Genomic DNA, 15,734 nt, shown 5'->3' on the forward strand with positions numbered 1-15,734 from the left:
TTGGAGCGACCATGATGCCATGATCTTTTTAATTTGAATAGTGGTGCTGATGTTGTCATCACTAAGAGCTTATTGAAAACATTTGTCAGGTTGTGCTGGTGTTTTTGCAGGTGAGGGTAATGTGCCTCGGCCTCTCGCTGGAGTGCATTGGAAGCAGGTAAATATTGGGGCCTAGTCCAACTGACTGGCTCCCCCTAGTGCAGTTTTCCAGGTCTGTCCAAGTCCCAGTGGTTTGTTGTTACAGTTTTTTACAATCACTTTGGCACTAATTTCAGAACCTTGATGTCATTTTTCAAAACTCTAGACACAAAACTCACAACAAATTATCAAAATGCACATTTTTCAAAACTCTAACACTTTTTTCAATTGCTTGGATACAATAGACATAAAACTAAGATCATTTGTTCATTTAACAAAAATCACCTGTTCAATATGACACAACTTAACATCAAAGTACTACTATTTCAAAAGGCAATTCACACATTACATTTCAGATGAGTGTCTATTCATTTCATTACAATTATCCAACTATCAATTGATACAACTGCTCAAAATGATAAGTAACCGTTGCATTACTCTTAATGCATAGTTGTATGGAAAGAGACAAACAATATTCCATGTTTAGATCATGAAAGTTTCAAGATAACAAGATTCATTGTCACCAATTAGCGTGGAGCATGAACCAATTAGACTACATTATCTATGGATGTAATATTTCATCATCATTCTTTATCAGACACCGTTTCTATGGTCCCATGTACCACCTTTTCAGACTATTTACAGTATTGACAGTACTGCACTGTATGGATGCAGGCCCTTGTAATTGCTTGTCCAATTCTGCCAACTCGTTACTGATGATTGAGTTCACATTGTGGAATGAGTATATAAAGAATTGATTGGGATCCACTTGCAACAACATAGCGATACATACTGTAACTTGGAGCCGGCAGGTGATCCAGGTCACAATAGAGGTCAAGCAGTGGTGGGAGGAAGACGTGTTGGTCAAAAGAATGGCAGGGGACAAGCACCCCTTCTGAGAGGTGGTCGTGGGCCTCGTTTGAGAGGTGTGGGGGAACGTGGTAGAGGACAAGGCCACGGACCAAGACAGTGGCAGCAACAGCATAGAGTGTCCAATGAAATCCGAGCAATAGTTGTAGACCATGTCATAAATCACGGCATGACAATGACTGAGGCGGCTACAATGATACAACCAAACCTTAGAAGGTCAACCGTGGCCTTAATAATCAGAACTTTCCGCAATGAGAACCGGTAAGTCGTCAGCATGCACTAAACATTATGCTACTCTCAATTGTCAAATGACTGCATACCAATGTGTATCACAGAGTAGGTGGTGTGACCAAGTGTCTTCTTACTGTAATGTTCCCTGTAGAATTGAGACTAGGCCAAATAGGGGAGGCAGAGGCAAAATTCTGACTGACAAACAAGAGCAGGCTGTGATCTTGGACAATGAAGACATGTTTAACAATGTGGAATCCATAAGTTTGCCGACTATTGTACGCATGCTGAAAAGGCACCAGGTGTCTTTAAAACAACTATACCGTGTGCCTTTTGAAAGAAATGCAGACAGAGTGAAGCAAATGAGGACTGAGTATGTTCAGTTTCAAGATGGCTGTTGTAATAAAATTCCCTAATAATTCTATATTGTACAGTAATCAGTAAATCTCTTTCCAAAATGTATTTTTAGAGGGTGATGGAGCTGGATGCTGATGACAACCATCACAAATTCATATATTTGGATGAGGCAGGCTTTAACCTGCCCAAGACAAGGAGGAGAGGTCGGAATTTCATTGGCCAGCGGGCAACCATCCAAGTACCTGGACAACGTGGGGCCAACATTACCATGTGTGCGGCTATATCAGAAGATGGTGTGGTGCGACGCAGACCTCGTATTGGATCATATAATGCAGCTCTCCTTGTAACCTTCCTTGATGAGCTCGATCAGGTCTGTAGAGCTGATTGCGTGACCTATGTCATTGTGTGGGATAATGTCAGGTTCCACCATGCTCATATGGTGCAAGCATGATTTCAGGCCCATGCACAATTTACCAACCTGTATTTACCCCCATACTCTCCTTTCCTTAACCCGATTGAGGAATTTTTCTTCACATGGAGATGGAAGGTTTATGATAGGCGCCCTCATGAACATGTCACTCTTCTCCAGGCCATGGATGACGCATGCAATGACATCACGGCAGACCAGTGTCAGGCCTGGATTCGCCATGCCCGAAGGTTTTTTCCAAGATGTTTGGCTAATGAAAACATCCATTGTGATGTAGATGAGAACCTGTGGCCAAATCCACAAGACAGAGTTGATGAAAATGTAGAAGTACAATAATCACTCCTATGTTTTGCTTTTTACAGTACAAGCAAGCAAGTTGAGGAACACTGCATTTGATGTTTTACAGTACTGTATTGTTTTTCATCAATATATTTAAGATTTTGTTAAATGATTCCACTGTGTCTGTAGTATTCTCTCTACTACTGCAGTACTTTTACAGGGATGTATTTACATGTAGTACCATAATGAAACATGTATCACCTATTTTGTACTACAATATTTAATGATTGTACGAACAATGACACTATCGACAGTGAAACTATCGGTTGCTAGTGTGTGGGTGACCTAAATCAACATTTCATTGGTATTTCACAATAAATTAGTTTTTTGAACCAATGATTGTGCAAGATTTCTTTAAAGATATGAATGCACAATGCAATGTTTTGAACATTGGACAGCCTGTGTTAAAAGTGATGACCGTTTTGTGTCTAGAGTTTTGAAAAATGACGTCAAAGTTCTGAAATTAGTGCCAAAGTGATTGTAAAAAACTGTATTACCATCAGCAAGCGATGTCAAATAGCCAAGATGGCACAGGAGGCTGCTGCGGGGAGGACAGCTCTTAACAATGGCTGGAAAGGAGCATTGTTGGATAGAAAATAGAAATTCAATAGAAAAACATAGATAATGTGATGTATCCAGTCCACATTGTCAAAGTATTTCAAGTCATAACACAAAAACACATTACTTTCCTATGGCTATAAAGGTGCAAAATGTACAGAAAAGTGAAATCTCACGTACCTCGTGATGTCCAGTCAGTGCTCTATCACATGTATCAGAATCATTGAACCAACTGAACTCCTGTCGAAGTCACGCCCACACTGACTCGAAGCACATGATTAGGCGTGTTTACCTGCGATGCGTTGCAGTGGCATAGAGCTAATCTACCTAGTGGATGCTAACAAGTGTCTCTCTTTGCATTGAGGAAAAATGACAAAATCACAGTGAAAGACAGTTAGTTAGATAAGTATCGGACAACATACATCACATCTTCACTGGATTACTGCGCGTGAGGAGGTTAATCCTTGCATTTGTGTGTAGCTAGCTTGCTAGCTAGTTAGCTAACAAGCGAGCCAGCCTGCCAGACGGGCTGTTCGAAAGGTGGGGAGCCGAATGTTCGCCGCTGGTATGTGGTTAACAATATGGATGTTGTCAATATACTAGAATTGAATACGTGAAATGTCATCGACCTACATTGTCCATTGTTACTGGTGACAGCTAGCTAGCGCTGTTACAGAGTTTGCCCTTCTGGCTCAGTCCGAAACAGAGCTAGCTAGCTGTCACCTGTAGCAATGGACAATGTAGGTCAATGACATTTCACGTATTCAATTATAGCATATTGACAACATCCATGCTATTAACACATACCAGCGGAGAACATGTGGAATAGCTAATTTAGCTACAGTAATATCCCAACCAAGAAAAACAGGTCTTGGTCTGACAAGGAAGTGCTGCACTTCTCTCTGACTGTTTTCAGGTTCAGGCTTGTTACCATTCGATAGCTAGTTAACAGTTGTTTTACTTTGTCATGCACTGCCACTGTCTGTTGCAATTCAGTTTGTTTGTATCCAGCATAGGACATATAATGTGGCTATTTGCGCTAGTCTTAAAGTTGCCACATAAAGTGATGCAACTGAGCTAGTCATGATGTTACTGCGCATCATTGCCAGTGAGAATATGATGGAGATTGCACCGTTTTAAGCACATGAATAACAATCACATTGTGTTGGCGTTCTATCTATTCGCCCTACTATTACCATAGGCTACATACTTTGACATGTCAAACATGCATGCGTTCTCTCTTTGCAGTGTGGTGAAACCAGATTAACAAATTTTAACCCTTCGAACCACCACATGAAATCCTAAATATCTCCAGTCCCAGCCTTCAGACAGGCGCTATGGAGGAGTCAGACGTGGAGCGTGAGTGACCTTTATTCATCTTCATGTCCTTATGCCATTGCCTCTTGATATGGGCTATCCCTTGCATAATGATTTGTTTTTGGTCAGAAGGGCATAATCTACACAATATATTTATATTTTATCTGAGTGTTCCACAACATTCTGCCCTTGCGAATGGCACGTGCCCCTGGGGTGTATTCATTCTGCCGATTCTGTTGAAAACCGTTTCTTAAACGGAAGCAAAACAGTGCGAGACCTACCTGAATTTGTCCAATAGAAACTCTCGTTTTAGTTGCAAAACAAAACGTTTTGCAACTGTTTGGTGGAATGTATAGACCCCAGTTCTCATTTGTGTCTCACTCCTCCCCGTCTATCCTGTATTCTCTCACTCCTCCCCGTCTATCCTGTATTCTCTCACTCCTCCTGTCTATCCTGTATTCTCTCACTCCTCCCCGTCTATCCTGTATTCTCTCACTCCTCCCCGTCTATCCTGTATTCTCTCACTCCTCCCCGTCTATCCTGTATTCTCTCACTCCTCCCCGTCTATCCTGTATTCTCTCACTCCTCCCCGTCTATCCTGTATTCTCTCACTCCTCCCCGTCTATCCTGTATTCTCTCACTCCTCCCCGTCTATCCTGTATTCTCTCACTCCTCCCCGTCTATCCTGTATTCTCTCACTCCTCCCCGTCTATCCTGTATTCTCTCACTCCTCCATGTCTACCCTGCTGTGTTCTCTCCCCACCAGAGGTGACCCTGGCCCTGCTGGATTCAGCCAATGACAAGGACCCGGTGGTCAGGGAGCAGGTCAGGAAGTCCATACTGACCCTGGGGAAGCAGCAGCCTAACAAGGTCCTGTCCATGTGCCAGGACTACCTGGTCAAACACCCCAAGGTCAGACACCACCACCACTACTACTACTGCCTCTTACTGTTGATTAACTACTGTGTGGAGCTGTGACTGGAACACTATAGTACAAAGCCCACAGACTCATTAGCAATTTATGCAGAACTTGATGTGTGGCAGTGAATGTGGCCTATGTGTGTAGGCTATCTGTGTCTGTCTGTATTTGTGATGAGGTAGGTGGTGCTCAATGCTGGCCAGTGTAAAAGCTGTTCTGCGTTACCTTGCCTGGCTAACAATATAATTATAATCTTCTTACTACCAAGACCCAAAACTGTATCACAAGCCTGATGTTTAAAACCTACTGTACCCGTCAGATGTTTCCATTGTACTTGAAAGAACAGCATAGATTTCTAGTTCTGTTTTAGAGGTGTCGTCCCTCTTAAATTCAGCCATTTATCTGTCCTGTCACCATGGTTTATGTAACTTTCACTCTCAGAACATGGGAACATTGCCAATGGGAAGTGAAAGGGCTCTTGGTTATTTTACATTTACATTTTAGTCATTTAGCAGATGCTCTTATCCAGAGCGACTTACAGGAGCAATTAGAGTTAAGTGCCTTGCTTAAGGGCACATCGACAGATTTTTCACCTAGTCGGCTCGGGGATTAGAACCAGCAACCTTTTGGTTACTGGCACAACGCTCTTACCCACTAAGCTACCTGCCGCCCCATGAGAAGAAGGCTACTGTACTGTGTGACCATAGCCCTCTGCAATGGCAATTTCAGACAGCGCCAATGCTGCTCTGTGCTGCAGATTTCCTCACAATGCTAGAGAGAAGGTTTCAAGTTTTATTAGTCGTATGCATGGGATACGCATGGTATACATCGTCAAACGAAATGCTTACTTGCAGGTTCTTTCTCGACAATGCAACAACAATGAGAAATAATAAAAGATTGCATTAGGATGTGATATGGTCTAACATGAAGAATTAACACACATCCTGCCAGAAGCTGGAGACCTTATCACTTCTCTGAAGACTGTGACTCTGCAAGTGCTACTCCAATGATATGAATACAAAAGAGATTATGAAATATACTGTATGAGAGAGACTTTTCATAGAGGCCACCGTGTTGACATTAATGCATGTTGACTTAAGGCCTGTGTTTGAAGTGAATTACAATGTAACCTTATTTTCCTGCAGCTTGTAGTTGGGCACAGAGTTGTTATACTGCAGACGATTGAGCTAATTGTGAAGACCAAGATAGAGGACATCAGCTACCCGAAAATCAAAAGCATCATTTCTTTGGCCTCTGATGAAATGACCCGATCAAAGGTAAGATTGTTTCTGATGATTTAGTTATTTTGGTCTGATCTGAAATACAAAGTTGGTAATTCAATTTCTATGCTTTTAGCCTAATATTGCACGTAATCTAGTTATTCCTCTGACAAAGTACTGAATTTATCAATGGTTATTCTTTGTTATTCTAATATAGAGGCCATTGCATCAATCTGAACACTGAACAGTATCTGTTTGTTCTCATGTAAATACAAAAAGTATGGCCTAGGGTTTGATTCAACAGCTCAGTTTTCATGTTTTTACAGGATGTTGTACCTGATTGGCAACAGGCAGCCAGCAATATTTTGGTTGCTGTGGGAAACAAGTATATCAATGACATCATGGAGGAAATCCTCAGCAAGTTCCAGCCAGGGGTCCTGCCTCATTTCTTTGTGGTCCAAACGTTAGCAAGCCTCTCTGAATCCAATGGTAGGCAAACACCATACACAATGGTGTCAAGCGCACAGTATAGAGCTGCCTAAAAGGCTGCTAACATGGATCCCTTACATCCTGTCACCTAGCTTCTGAGAAGCCTTTGTTTGTGATTTTACAGATCAAGACTATTCCCCCTCAGTGTTTTTCAAATTGTTACTAGATATCTCTTGGCAGTGTAATAGCGGTAGAGTCTAACCTCTAATCTTACTTTTGTTGACAGTTTATGGTATGGTGCCGTTTCTCAATGCCATCTTGGGCACCATGCTCCCAATGCTGGGCATGGCCAAGCAGGACAACATGAAGTGGGTGTTCTCCTCTGGTAGGAGTAGATGCACTGTAGCCAACATACTGTAGCATTATTATACATGATTAAACATACGTTACCAGACCCAGCTTATAGACCTCTCTCTCTCTGTGTCAATTCAATTTAATTCAATAGACTTTATTGACATGGCAAGTTAAATTACTTACATTGTCAAAGTATACATATAACAAAATGGTGGGACCAACAGCAATAATAATAGAAGTAGTGGAAATGGGATTACCATCTCTGTCTCTGTCTCTCTGTCTCTCTGTGTCTCTCTCTCTCTGTGTCTCTCTCTCTCTGTGTCTCTCTCTCTCTGTGTCTCTCTCTCTCTCTCTCTGTGTCTCTCTGTGTCTCTCTCTCTCTCCGTGTCTCTCTCTCTCTGTCTCTCTCTTTCTTTCTCTGTCTCTCTCTTTCTCTTTCCTTCTCCCAGCTCTGTCCCACTTCAGTGAGAGCATCCTGGAGTACCTAGCCAACCTGGACAAAGCTCCTGACCCGACTGTGAGAAAGGACACGTTCTCCAGCGAGATCTACGCAGCCTACGACATCCTCTACTGCAACTGGCTCCAGAGCAGGGAATCCAAGGTACACCACATTACATTAGGAGGAGCACGAAACCAATTTGTCCTAATTAGATTTCTGTCACAACGGTCCCTCTGTTGTAGGGATATCATGATGAAAGCAACCACTTTGATTGTGTGCTGGTATTATGGGGAAGAGAAGGGAGAGGTCTACAGCCAGAGTCAGGTCAATGATTGATATCAGATGATTTCAGACATTTAGGAGAGTTTCCTGGACATATTTGCCTGGTTAATTCTCTGCAAGGTTATGTAGAAAGGTTTTCTTGAGGTTTCTGAGTAGAGGACATAACCACAGTAGAAGTCAGTCTAGGCTTGTGGAAAATAAATAGTCCCTTATCTGTAATCTGGTCATAAACTCTGCATTCCTCCATTTTGGTTTTGAAATGATTAACCACAGAGCAACTGCAACATAACTGCTGCTGTCTTTATTTTAGAGAATGCCAAAAGTCAGATTACTCCCCGTCTCTGCACCCGCATTAATAAAAATATTTCTGCTTCAGTTAGATGTGAACTCAGTTGATTAAAACGTTTTTCCAGTGATTGGCTGTGTCCCAAATGGCTTCATATTCCCTATATCACGTGTCAAACTCATTCCACGGAGCGGCGAGTTTCTGCGGGTTTTCGCTCCTCCCTTGTACTTGATTGATGAATTTAAGGTCACTCATTAGGAAAGAACTCCTCACCTGGTTGTCGAGGTCTTGAGAGGAAAAACCAAAAACCCGCAGACTCTAGGCCCTCCATGGAATGAGTTTGACACCCCTGCCCTATAGAGTGCACTGCTTTTGTCCAGGGCCCATAGAACCCTGTTCCCTATAGAGTACACTGCTTTTGGCCAGGGCCCATAGAACCCTGTTCCCTATAGAGTACACTGCTTTTGGCCAGGGCCCATAGAACCCTGTTCCCTATAGAGTGCACTGCTTTTGGCCAGGGCCCATAGGGTTCTGGTGAAAACTGATGCTGCTATATCTGGTCAAAAGTAGTACACTGTAGAGAATAGACACAGTCCTAGTGTTGTTTTTCTCTACCTGGCTGGGGCTGTAGCTACGACTAACTGTTGTTTTTCTCTACCTGGCTGGGGCTGTAGCTACGACTAACTGTTGTTTTTCTCTACCTGGCTGGGGCTGTAGCTACGACTAACTGTTGTTTTTCTCTACCTGGCTGGGGCTGTAGCTACGACTAACTGGTGTTTTTCTCTACCTGGCTGGGGCTGTAGCTACGACTAACTGGTGTTTTTCTCTACCTGGCTGTGGCTGTAGCTACGACTAACTGTTGTTTTTCTCTACCTGGCTGGGGCTGTAGCTACGACTAACTGGTGTTTTTCTCTACCTGGCTGTGGCTGTAGCTACGACTAACTGGTGTTTTTCTCTACCTGGCTGGGGCTGTAGCTACGACTAACTGTTGTTTTTCTCTACCTGGCTGGGGCTGTAGCTACGACTAACTGGTGTTTTTCTCTACCTGGCTGGGGCTGTAGCTACGACTAACTGGTGTTTTTCTCTACCTGGCTGTGGCTGTAGCTACGACTAACTGGTGTTTTTCTCTACCTGGCTGGGGCTGTAGCTACGACTAACTGTTGTTTTTCTCTACCTGGCTGGGGCTGTAGCTACGACTAACTGGTGTTTTTCTCTACCTGGCTGGGGCTGTAGCTACGACTAACTGTTGTTTTTCTCTACCTGGCTGTGGCTGTAGCTACGACTAACAGTGGCAGAAGCAGTGGGATCCATGAGTCACCTGATGGCCCATGATAAACTGGAGGAGCAGCTTCCCAAACTCATTCCCACAATCCTCTCCCTGTACAAGAAGAACACAGAGCATTACATCATCAGTAAGGTAGGTAGGCCTCTAATGACTGCTGCTGGTGTTCTATATAAGGAATAGAGTGCCAGATGGGAGGCACCCAGATAGTTCAGCAGTTTGCCTGGTCCAGATCTATGTGTGTAATAGTTTAGCTAACTCTTCTGACCTGGCAGTGTCATGTCATACAGGTAGGCCCATACAGGTAGGCCCATACAGGTAGGCCCATACAGGTAGGCCCATACAGGTAGGCCCATACAGGTAGGCCCATACAGGTAGGCCCATACAGGTAGGCCCATACAGGTATGCTTGTCATGTTCTCATGCCAAGACATCTAATTTTCTGGTTGTCTTGGCATAACAATGATAGTTAGTTGTGGAGTTGACTGAAGCACATACCGATGCAGAGTACCCTCGTCTGAAGCCGGGCACTATGGTATTTATGTTGATGTAGTGATTAAATCTAGACCAGGGTACTCTGCAGTCTGGCACTATGGTATTTATGTTGATGTAGTGATTTAAGCTAGACCAGGGTACTCCGCAGTCTGCCACTATGGTATTTATGTTGATGTAGTGATTTAAGCTAGACCAGTGTACTCTGCAGTCTGCGACTGGTATTTATGTTGATGTAGTGATTTAAGCTAGACCAGGGTACTCTGCAGTCTACCACTATGGTATTTATGTTGATGTAGTGATTTAAGCTAGACCAGGGTACTCTGCAGTCTGCCACTATGGTATTTATGTTGATTGGGACTTAAATTACTTATTTAATGGAGTCTTACTCTCCCAGTCATTCATCAGTCCTGTAGCAGTGTTTTAGTCAGTTTCCCAACACTGTCCGCTCTGCTCACTAATCAGCTCATGTTGATTTCACCTCCCCTGCAGAGCCTGTGTCAAGTTCTGGATGCTTCTGTGAACATGGGCAGCAGAGTTCTGGAGACGCAGATCGACAGCCTGCTCACTACTCTACACCAGCAGGTACGGCAAAGTGACAGGACAGTACACTGACAGGACAGTACACTGACAGGACAGTACAGTACGCTGACAGTACAGTACGCTGACAACATATGAACACGATTGCATTCTTCTAACTTTATATAGTTTATTTTTATGATTGATTATAGCTTTTTCATTCATTTAACCTTTATTTTGACAGGGAATCATCCTGAGACCAAGGTGTCTTTTTCAGAAGAGCCCTGTATACACATCAGTACACATTATACACATCACTATACACATCAATATACATTCTACACATCAATACACATTATACACATCAATACACATTATACACATCACTATACACACCAATACACATTATACGCATCACTATACACATCAATACACATTCTACACATCACTATACACATTCTACTCATCACTACACATTATACACATCACTATACACATTCTACACATCACTATACACATTCTACACATCAATACACATTCTACACATTCTACTCACCACTACACATTATACACATCACTATACACATTCTACACATCACTATACACATTCTACACATCACTATACACATCAATACCCATTCTACACATCACTATACACATCAATACACATTCTACATATCACTATACACATCAATACACATTCTACACATCACTATACACATCAATACACATTCTACACATCACTATACACATTCTACTCATCACTACACATTATACACATCACTATACACATTCTACACATCACTATACACATTCTACACAACACTATACACATTCTACACACCACTATACACATTCTACACACCACTATACACATTCTACACATTCTACACATCACTATACACATCACTATACACATTATACACATCACTATACACATTCTACACATCACTATACACATCAATACACATCACTATACACATCAATACACATTATATACATCAATACACATTCTACACATCAATATACACATCAATACACGAAAAGCAAAACACAATCACAGAAAACAAACACATTCTTCATGAAAAAGGTCCTCAATCAGCCTTTAGAATTGCCCTAGAGGCACCAACTAATCCGATTTTAGAGAGCCTTAGAGATTTTTCCACAAGTAAGGTACAAACAAATTAAAAGCAGATGATTGTACTGCGATGTTGAGGGAGATAGCAAGCAAGCATCTCACTGCACCTTTTACACATGCTGTAAACAGTGTATGTAACTAATAACATTTGATTTGAAAGTACTACCTCGGAACACACAGGCTTCTTACAACACGTTCTGTCACTCCGCCTGGGCTGTTTGCTCAATGACAATAGGATGTTTTTCTGTATTTAGCATAGCTAGTCATACTTGAGACTGACTATAATGGTTCTCAATGACAGGATACATAATAAATCACTTCCTGTTGTAGTCACATGGTTTGTGACTCACCCTATGCCAATACACTGACTTTGAAATGTCCACGATGCGTTGGTTTGATTGCACTTAGGTCAACATCAGTTAGATTGAATCAAGAACAAACATACTTTTCAATATGGATTGGTTGATTAGTATGAATAAGAGTTCTTGTACCTTCATGTACAGTAATTCTCATTTTGCGCTCCCTCCAGGTTTGCGCACCTGTTGACTACAGCAACCCACCGACGGTGAAAAATCACAACGAGGTATTAAGATGCTTCAGCATACTAGGTTGGTTTTCTGTTCTTCAATAATGCGTGTGTGTGTTTTGTCTCTGGGTTTATTAGATTGAGAGGTCAGGGTTGTAGTCAATTAAGTAAATGTTGCAGATAGAAACGCATTGAACGATTCCTTATTCTACATGACAATCACAACTGTTCTACCCAATATATTTATATCTGAATGTTCTAGAACAGGCACCTTGACCTGGTCTTTGTTAGTCCAGTCAGTGGACCAGTGTGTGTTGTTGTAATCCAGTAGTCATGTGCTGCCTGTTGGGGAGGGAGGGATTAAAGTCCCCCTGCCACACAGACACACTGCTGCTGTAGCAATATGCCAAACGTCTGACTTTTACTGCTCTTCCAAGTTATGGAGTTGGGCTTGAAGACCTTTGGCTGCAACGTGTAGAAGGATTTAATGAGGGGCCGGTCATCACTGTTTGGACTGTGTGCTTGCGTCTAAATATTACTGTCTGGGCCTATATACATTTTCAGATGATCTGGGTAATTTCCATTACATTGTATAATTAAGCAGTAAGGCCCAAGGGGGTGTGGTATATGGCCGATATACCATGGCTAAGGGCTGTTGTTATGCACGACGCAACGTGGATTGCCTGGATACAGCCCTTAGCCGTGGTATATTGGCCATATACCACAAACCCCAGAGGTGCCTTATTCCTATTATACACTGGTTACCAATGTAATTAGAGCAGTAAAAATAAATGTTTTGTCATACCCGTGGTATATGGTCTGATATATTTGTCAGCCAATCAGCATTCAGGGCACGAACCACCCAGTTTATAATATAAAACTGATAATGGAATTGTAGAATACCAGTATTAATTGGTGCTGTTACCTACATAGATGGTATATAGGCCGAGTACAGTACTATGTTCAGAGTTCCAGACTGTTTTCCCTCTTCAACCAATACAAAACTCTGTCTGTGTCTCAAGTGGCACCCTACTATGAGCCCTGGTCAAAAGTAGTGCACTATAAAGGGAATAGGGTGCCGTTGTGAACAAAGTCTTTGTTATTTTAGAACTTGGAGCTGCTGCAGGGAAACTACATGATGGACACCATGTCCTCCTTTAATGAGATAATCCATGATTAGATCTTAGATGGTGTGACTTCACTCCGGGGTAAATGTGTTTAAACTTTAAACACTCGTCTGACTCTGTGCCGTACGCTTCCTTCTTCCGCAGCCAACACCTTCCCAGACCGGCTGATCATGTTTGTGCTTCAGAAACTGGAGAACAGTAATGAGAGGAACCGCATGGGCTCCCTGGCCGTGCTCCGACACCTCATCAACTCCTCCAGTAAGACTGGTAGTTAGTCTGGCTCGGGTCTGTCTGCACAGGACAGGAGGCACTTACTACAGTGTGTGTATATATATATATATATATATATATATATATATATATATATATATATATATATATATATATATATATATATATATTATATACATATACAGTGAGGGAAAAAAGTATTTGATCCCCTGCTGATTTTGTACGTTTGCCCACTGACAAAGAAATGATCAGTCTATAATTTTAATGGTAGGTTTATTTGAACAGTGAGAGACAGAATAACAACAAAAAAATCCAGAAAAACGCATGTCAAAAATGTTATAAATTGATTTGCATTTTAATGAGGGAAATAAGTATTTGACCCCCTCTCAATCAGAAAGATTTCTGGCTCCCAGGTGTCTTTTATACAGGTAACGAGCTGAGATTAGGAGCACACTCTTAAAGGGAATGCTCCTAATCTCAGCTTGTTACCTGTATAAAAGACACCTGTCCACAGAAGCAATCAATCAATCAGATTCCAAACTCTCCACCATGGCCAAGACCAAAGAGCTCTCCAAGGATGTCAGGGACAAGATTGTAGACCTACACAAGGCTGGAATAGGCTACAAGACCATCGCCAAGCAGTTTGGTGAGAAGGTGACAACAGTTGGTGCGATTATTCGCAAATGGAAGAAACACAAAAGAACTGTCAATCTCCCTCGGTCTGGGGCTCCATGCAAGATCTCAACTCGTGGAGTTGCAATGATCATGAGAACGGTGAAGAATCAGCCCAGAACTACACGGGAGGATCTTGTCAATGATCTCAAGGCAGCTGGGACCATAGTCACCAAGAAAACAATTGGTAACACACTACGCCGTGAAGGACTGAAATCCTGCAGCGCCCGCAAGGTTCCCCTGCTCAAGAAAGCACATATACATGCCCGTCTGAAGTTTGCCAATGAACATCTGAATGATTCGGAGGAGAACTGGGTGAAAGTGTTGTGGTCAGATGAGACCAAAATCGAGCTCTTTGGCATCAACTCAACTCGCCGTGTTTGGAGGAAGAGGAATGCTGCCTATGACCCCAAGAACACCATCCCCACTGTCAAAGATGGAGGTGGAAACATTATGCTTTGGGGTGTTTTTCTGCTAAAGGGACAGGACAACTGTACTGTCAAATCTTGGGTGAGAACCTCCTTCCCTCAGCCAGGGCATTGAAAATGGGTCGTGGATGGGTATTCCAGCATGACAATGACCCAAAACACACGGCCAAGGCAACAAAGGAGTGGCTCAAGAAGAAGCACATTAAGGTCCTGGAGTGGCCTAGCCAGTCTCCAGACCTTAATCCCATAGAAAATCTGTGGAGGGAGCTGAAGGTTCGAGTTGCCAAACGTCAGCCTCGAAACTTTAATGACTTGGAGAAGATCTGCAAAGAGGAGTGGGACAAAATCCCTCCGGAGATGTGTGCAAACCTGGTGGCCAACTACAAGAAACGTCTGACCTCTGTGATTGCCAACAAGGGTTTTGCCACCAAGTATTAAGTCATGTTTTGCAGAGGGGTCAAATACTTATTTCCCTCATTAAAATGCAAATCAATTTATAACATTTTTGACATGCATTTTTCTGCATTTTTTTGTTGTTATTCTGTCTCTCACTGTTCAAATAAACCTACCATTAAAATGATAGACTGATCATTTCTTTGTCAGTGGGCAAACGTACAAAATCAGCAGGGGATCAAATACTTTTTTCCCTCACTGTACATACACATATATATATATATATATATATATATATATATATATATATATATATATACAGTGGGGGAAAAAAAGTATTTAGTCAGCCACCAATTGTGCAAGTTCTCCCACTTAAAAAGATGAGAGAGGCCTGTAATTTTCATCATAGGTACACGTCAACTATGACAGACAAATTGAGATTTTTTTTCTCCAGAATTTTTTTTATTTGTGAATTTATTTGCCAATTATGGTGGAAAATAAGTATTTGGTCAATAACAAAAGTTTCTCAATACTTTGTTATATACGCTTTGTTGGCAATGACACAGGTCAAACGTTTTCTGTAAGTCTTCACAAGGTTTTCACACACTGTTGCTGGTATTTTGGCCCATTCCTCCATGCAGATCTCCTCTAGAGCAGTGATGTTTTGGGGCTGTTGCTGGGCAACACAGACTTTCAACTCCCTCCGAAGATTTTCTATGGGGTTGAGATCTGGAGACTGGCTAGGCCACTCCAGGACCTTGAAA

General features: G+C 42.2%; 1 protein-coding gene across 1 annotated transcript in view; it reads left to right on the forward strand.

Annotated features, from left to right (window-relative positions):
* The first annotated feature begins 3,201 nt into the window (after window positions 1–3,201).
* LOC311111965 (maestro heat-like repeat-containing protein family member 1) overlaps window positions 3,202–15,734 on the forward strand; it is a 60,044-nt gene continuing 47,511 nt past the window's right edge. The window contains exons 1-11 of the mRNA XM_084154908.1: window positions 3,202–3,373; window positions 4,166–4,276; window positions 5,001–5,146; window positions 6,299–6,430; window positions 6,700–6,862; window positions 7,089–7,187; window positions 7,606–7,757; window positions 9,440–9,580; window positions 10,429–10,521; window positions 12,123–12,201; window positions 13,391–13,504. Of these exons, the coding sequence (XP_084011034.1) occupies window positions 4,255–4,276; window positions 5,001–5,146; window positions 6,299–6,430; window positions 6,700–6,862; window positions 7,089–7,187; window positions 7,606–7,757; window positions 9,440–9,580; window positions 10,429–10,521; window positions 12,123–12,201; window positions 13,391–13,504 (1,141 nt within the window). The 5' untranslated portion in view covers window positions 3,202–3,373; window positions 4,166–4,254. The remainder of the gene's footprint in view (window positions 3,374–4,165; window positions 4,277–5,000; window positions 5,147–6,298; window positions 6,431–6,699; window positions 6,863–7,088; window positions 7,188–7,605; window positions 7,758–9,439; window positions 9,581–10,428; window positions 10,522–12,122; window positions 12,202–13,390; window positions 13,505–15,734) is intronic.

Source organism: Coregonus lavaretus, assembly GCF_964263955.1.
Source record: "Coregonus lavaretus genome assembly, chromosome: 3".
NCBI lineage: Eukaryota > Metazoa > Chordata > Actinopteri > Salmoniformes > Salmonidae > Coregonus > Coregonus lavaretus.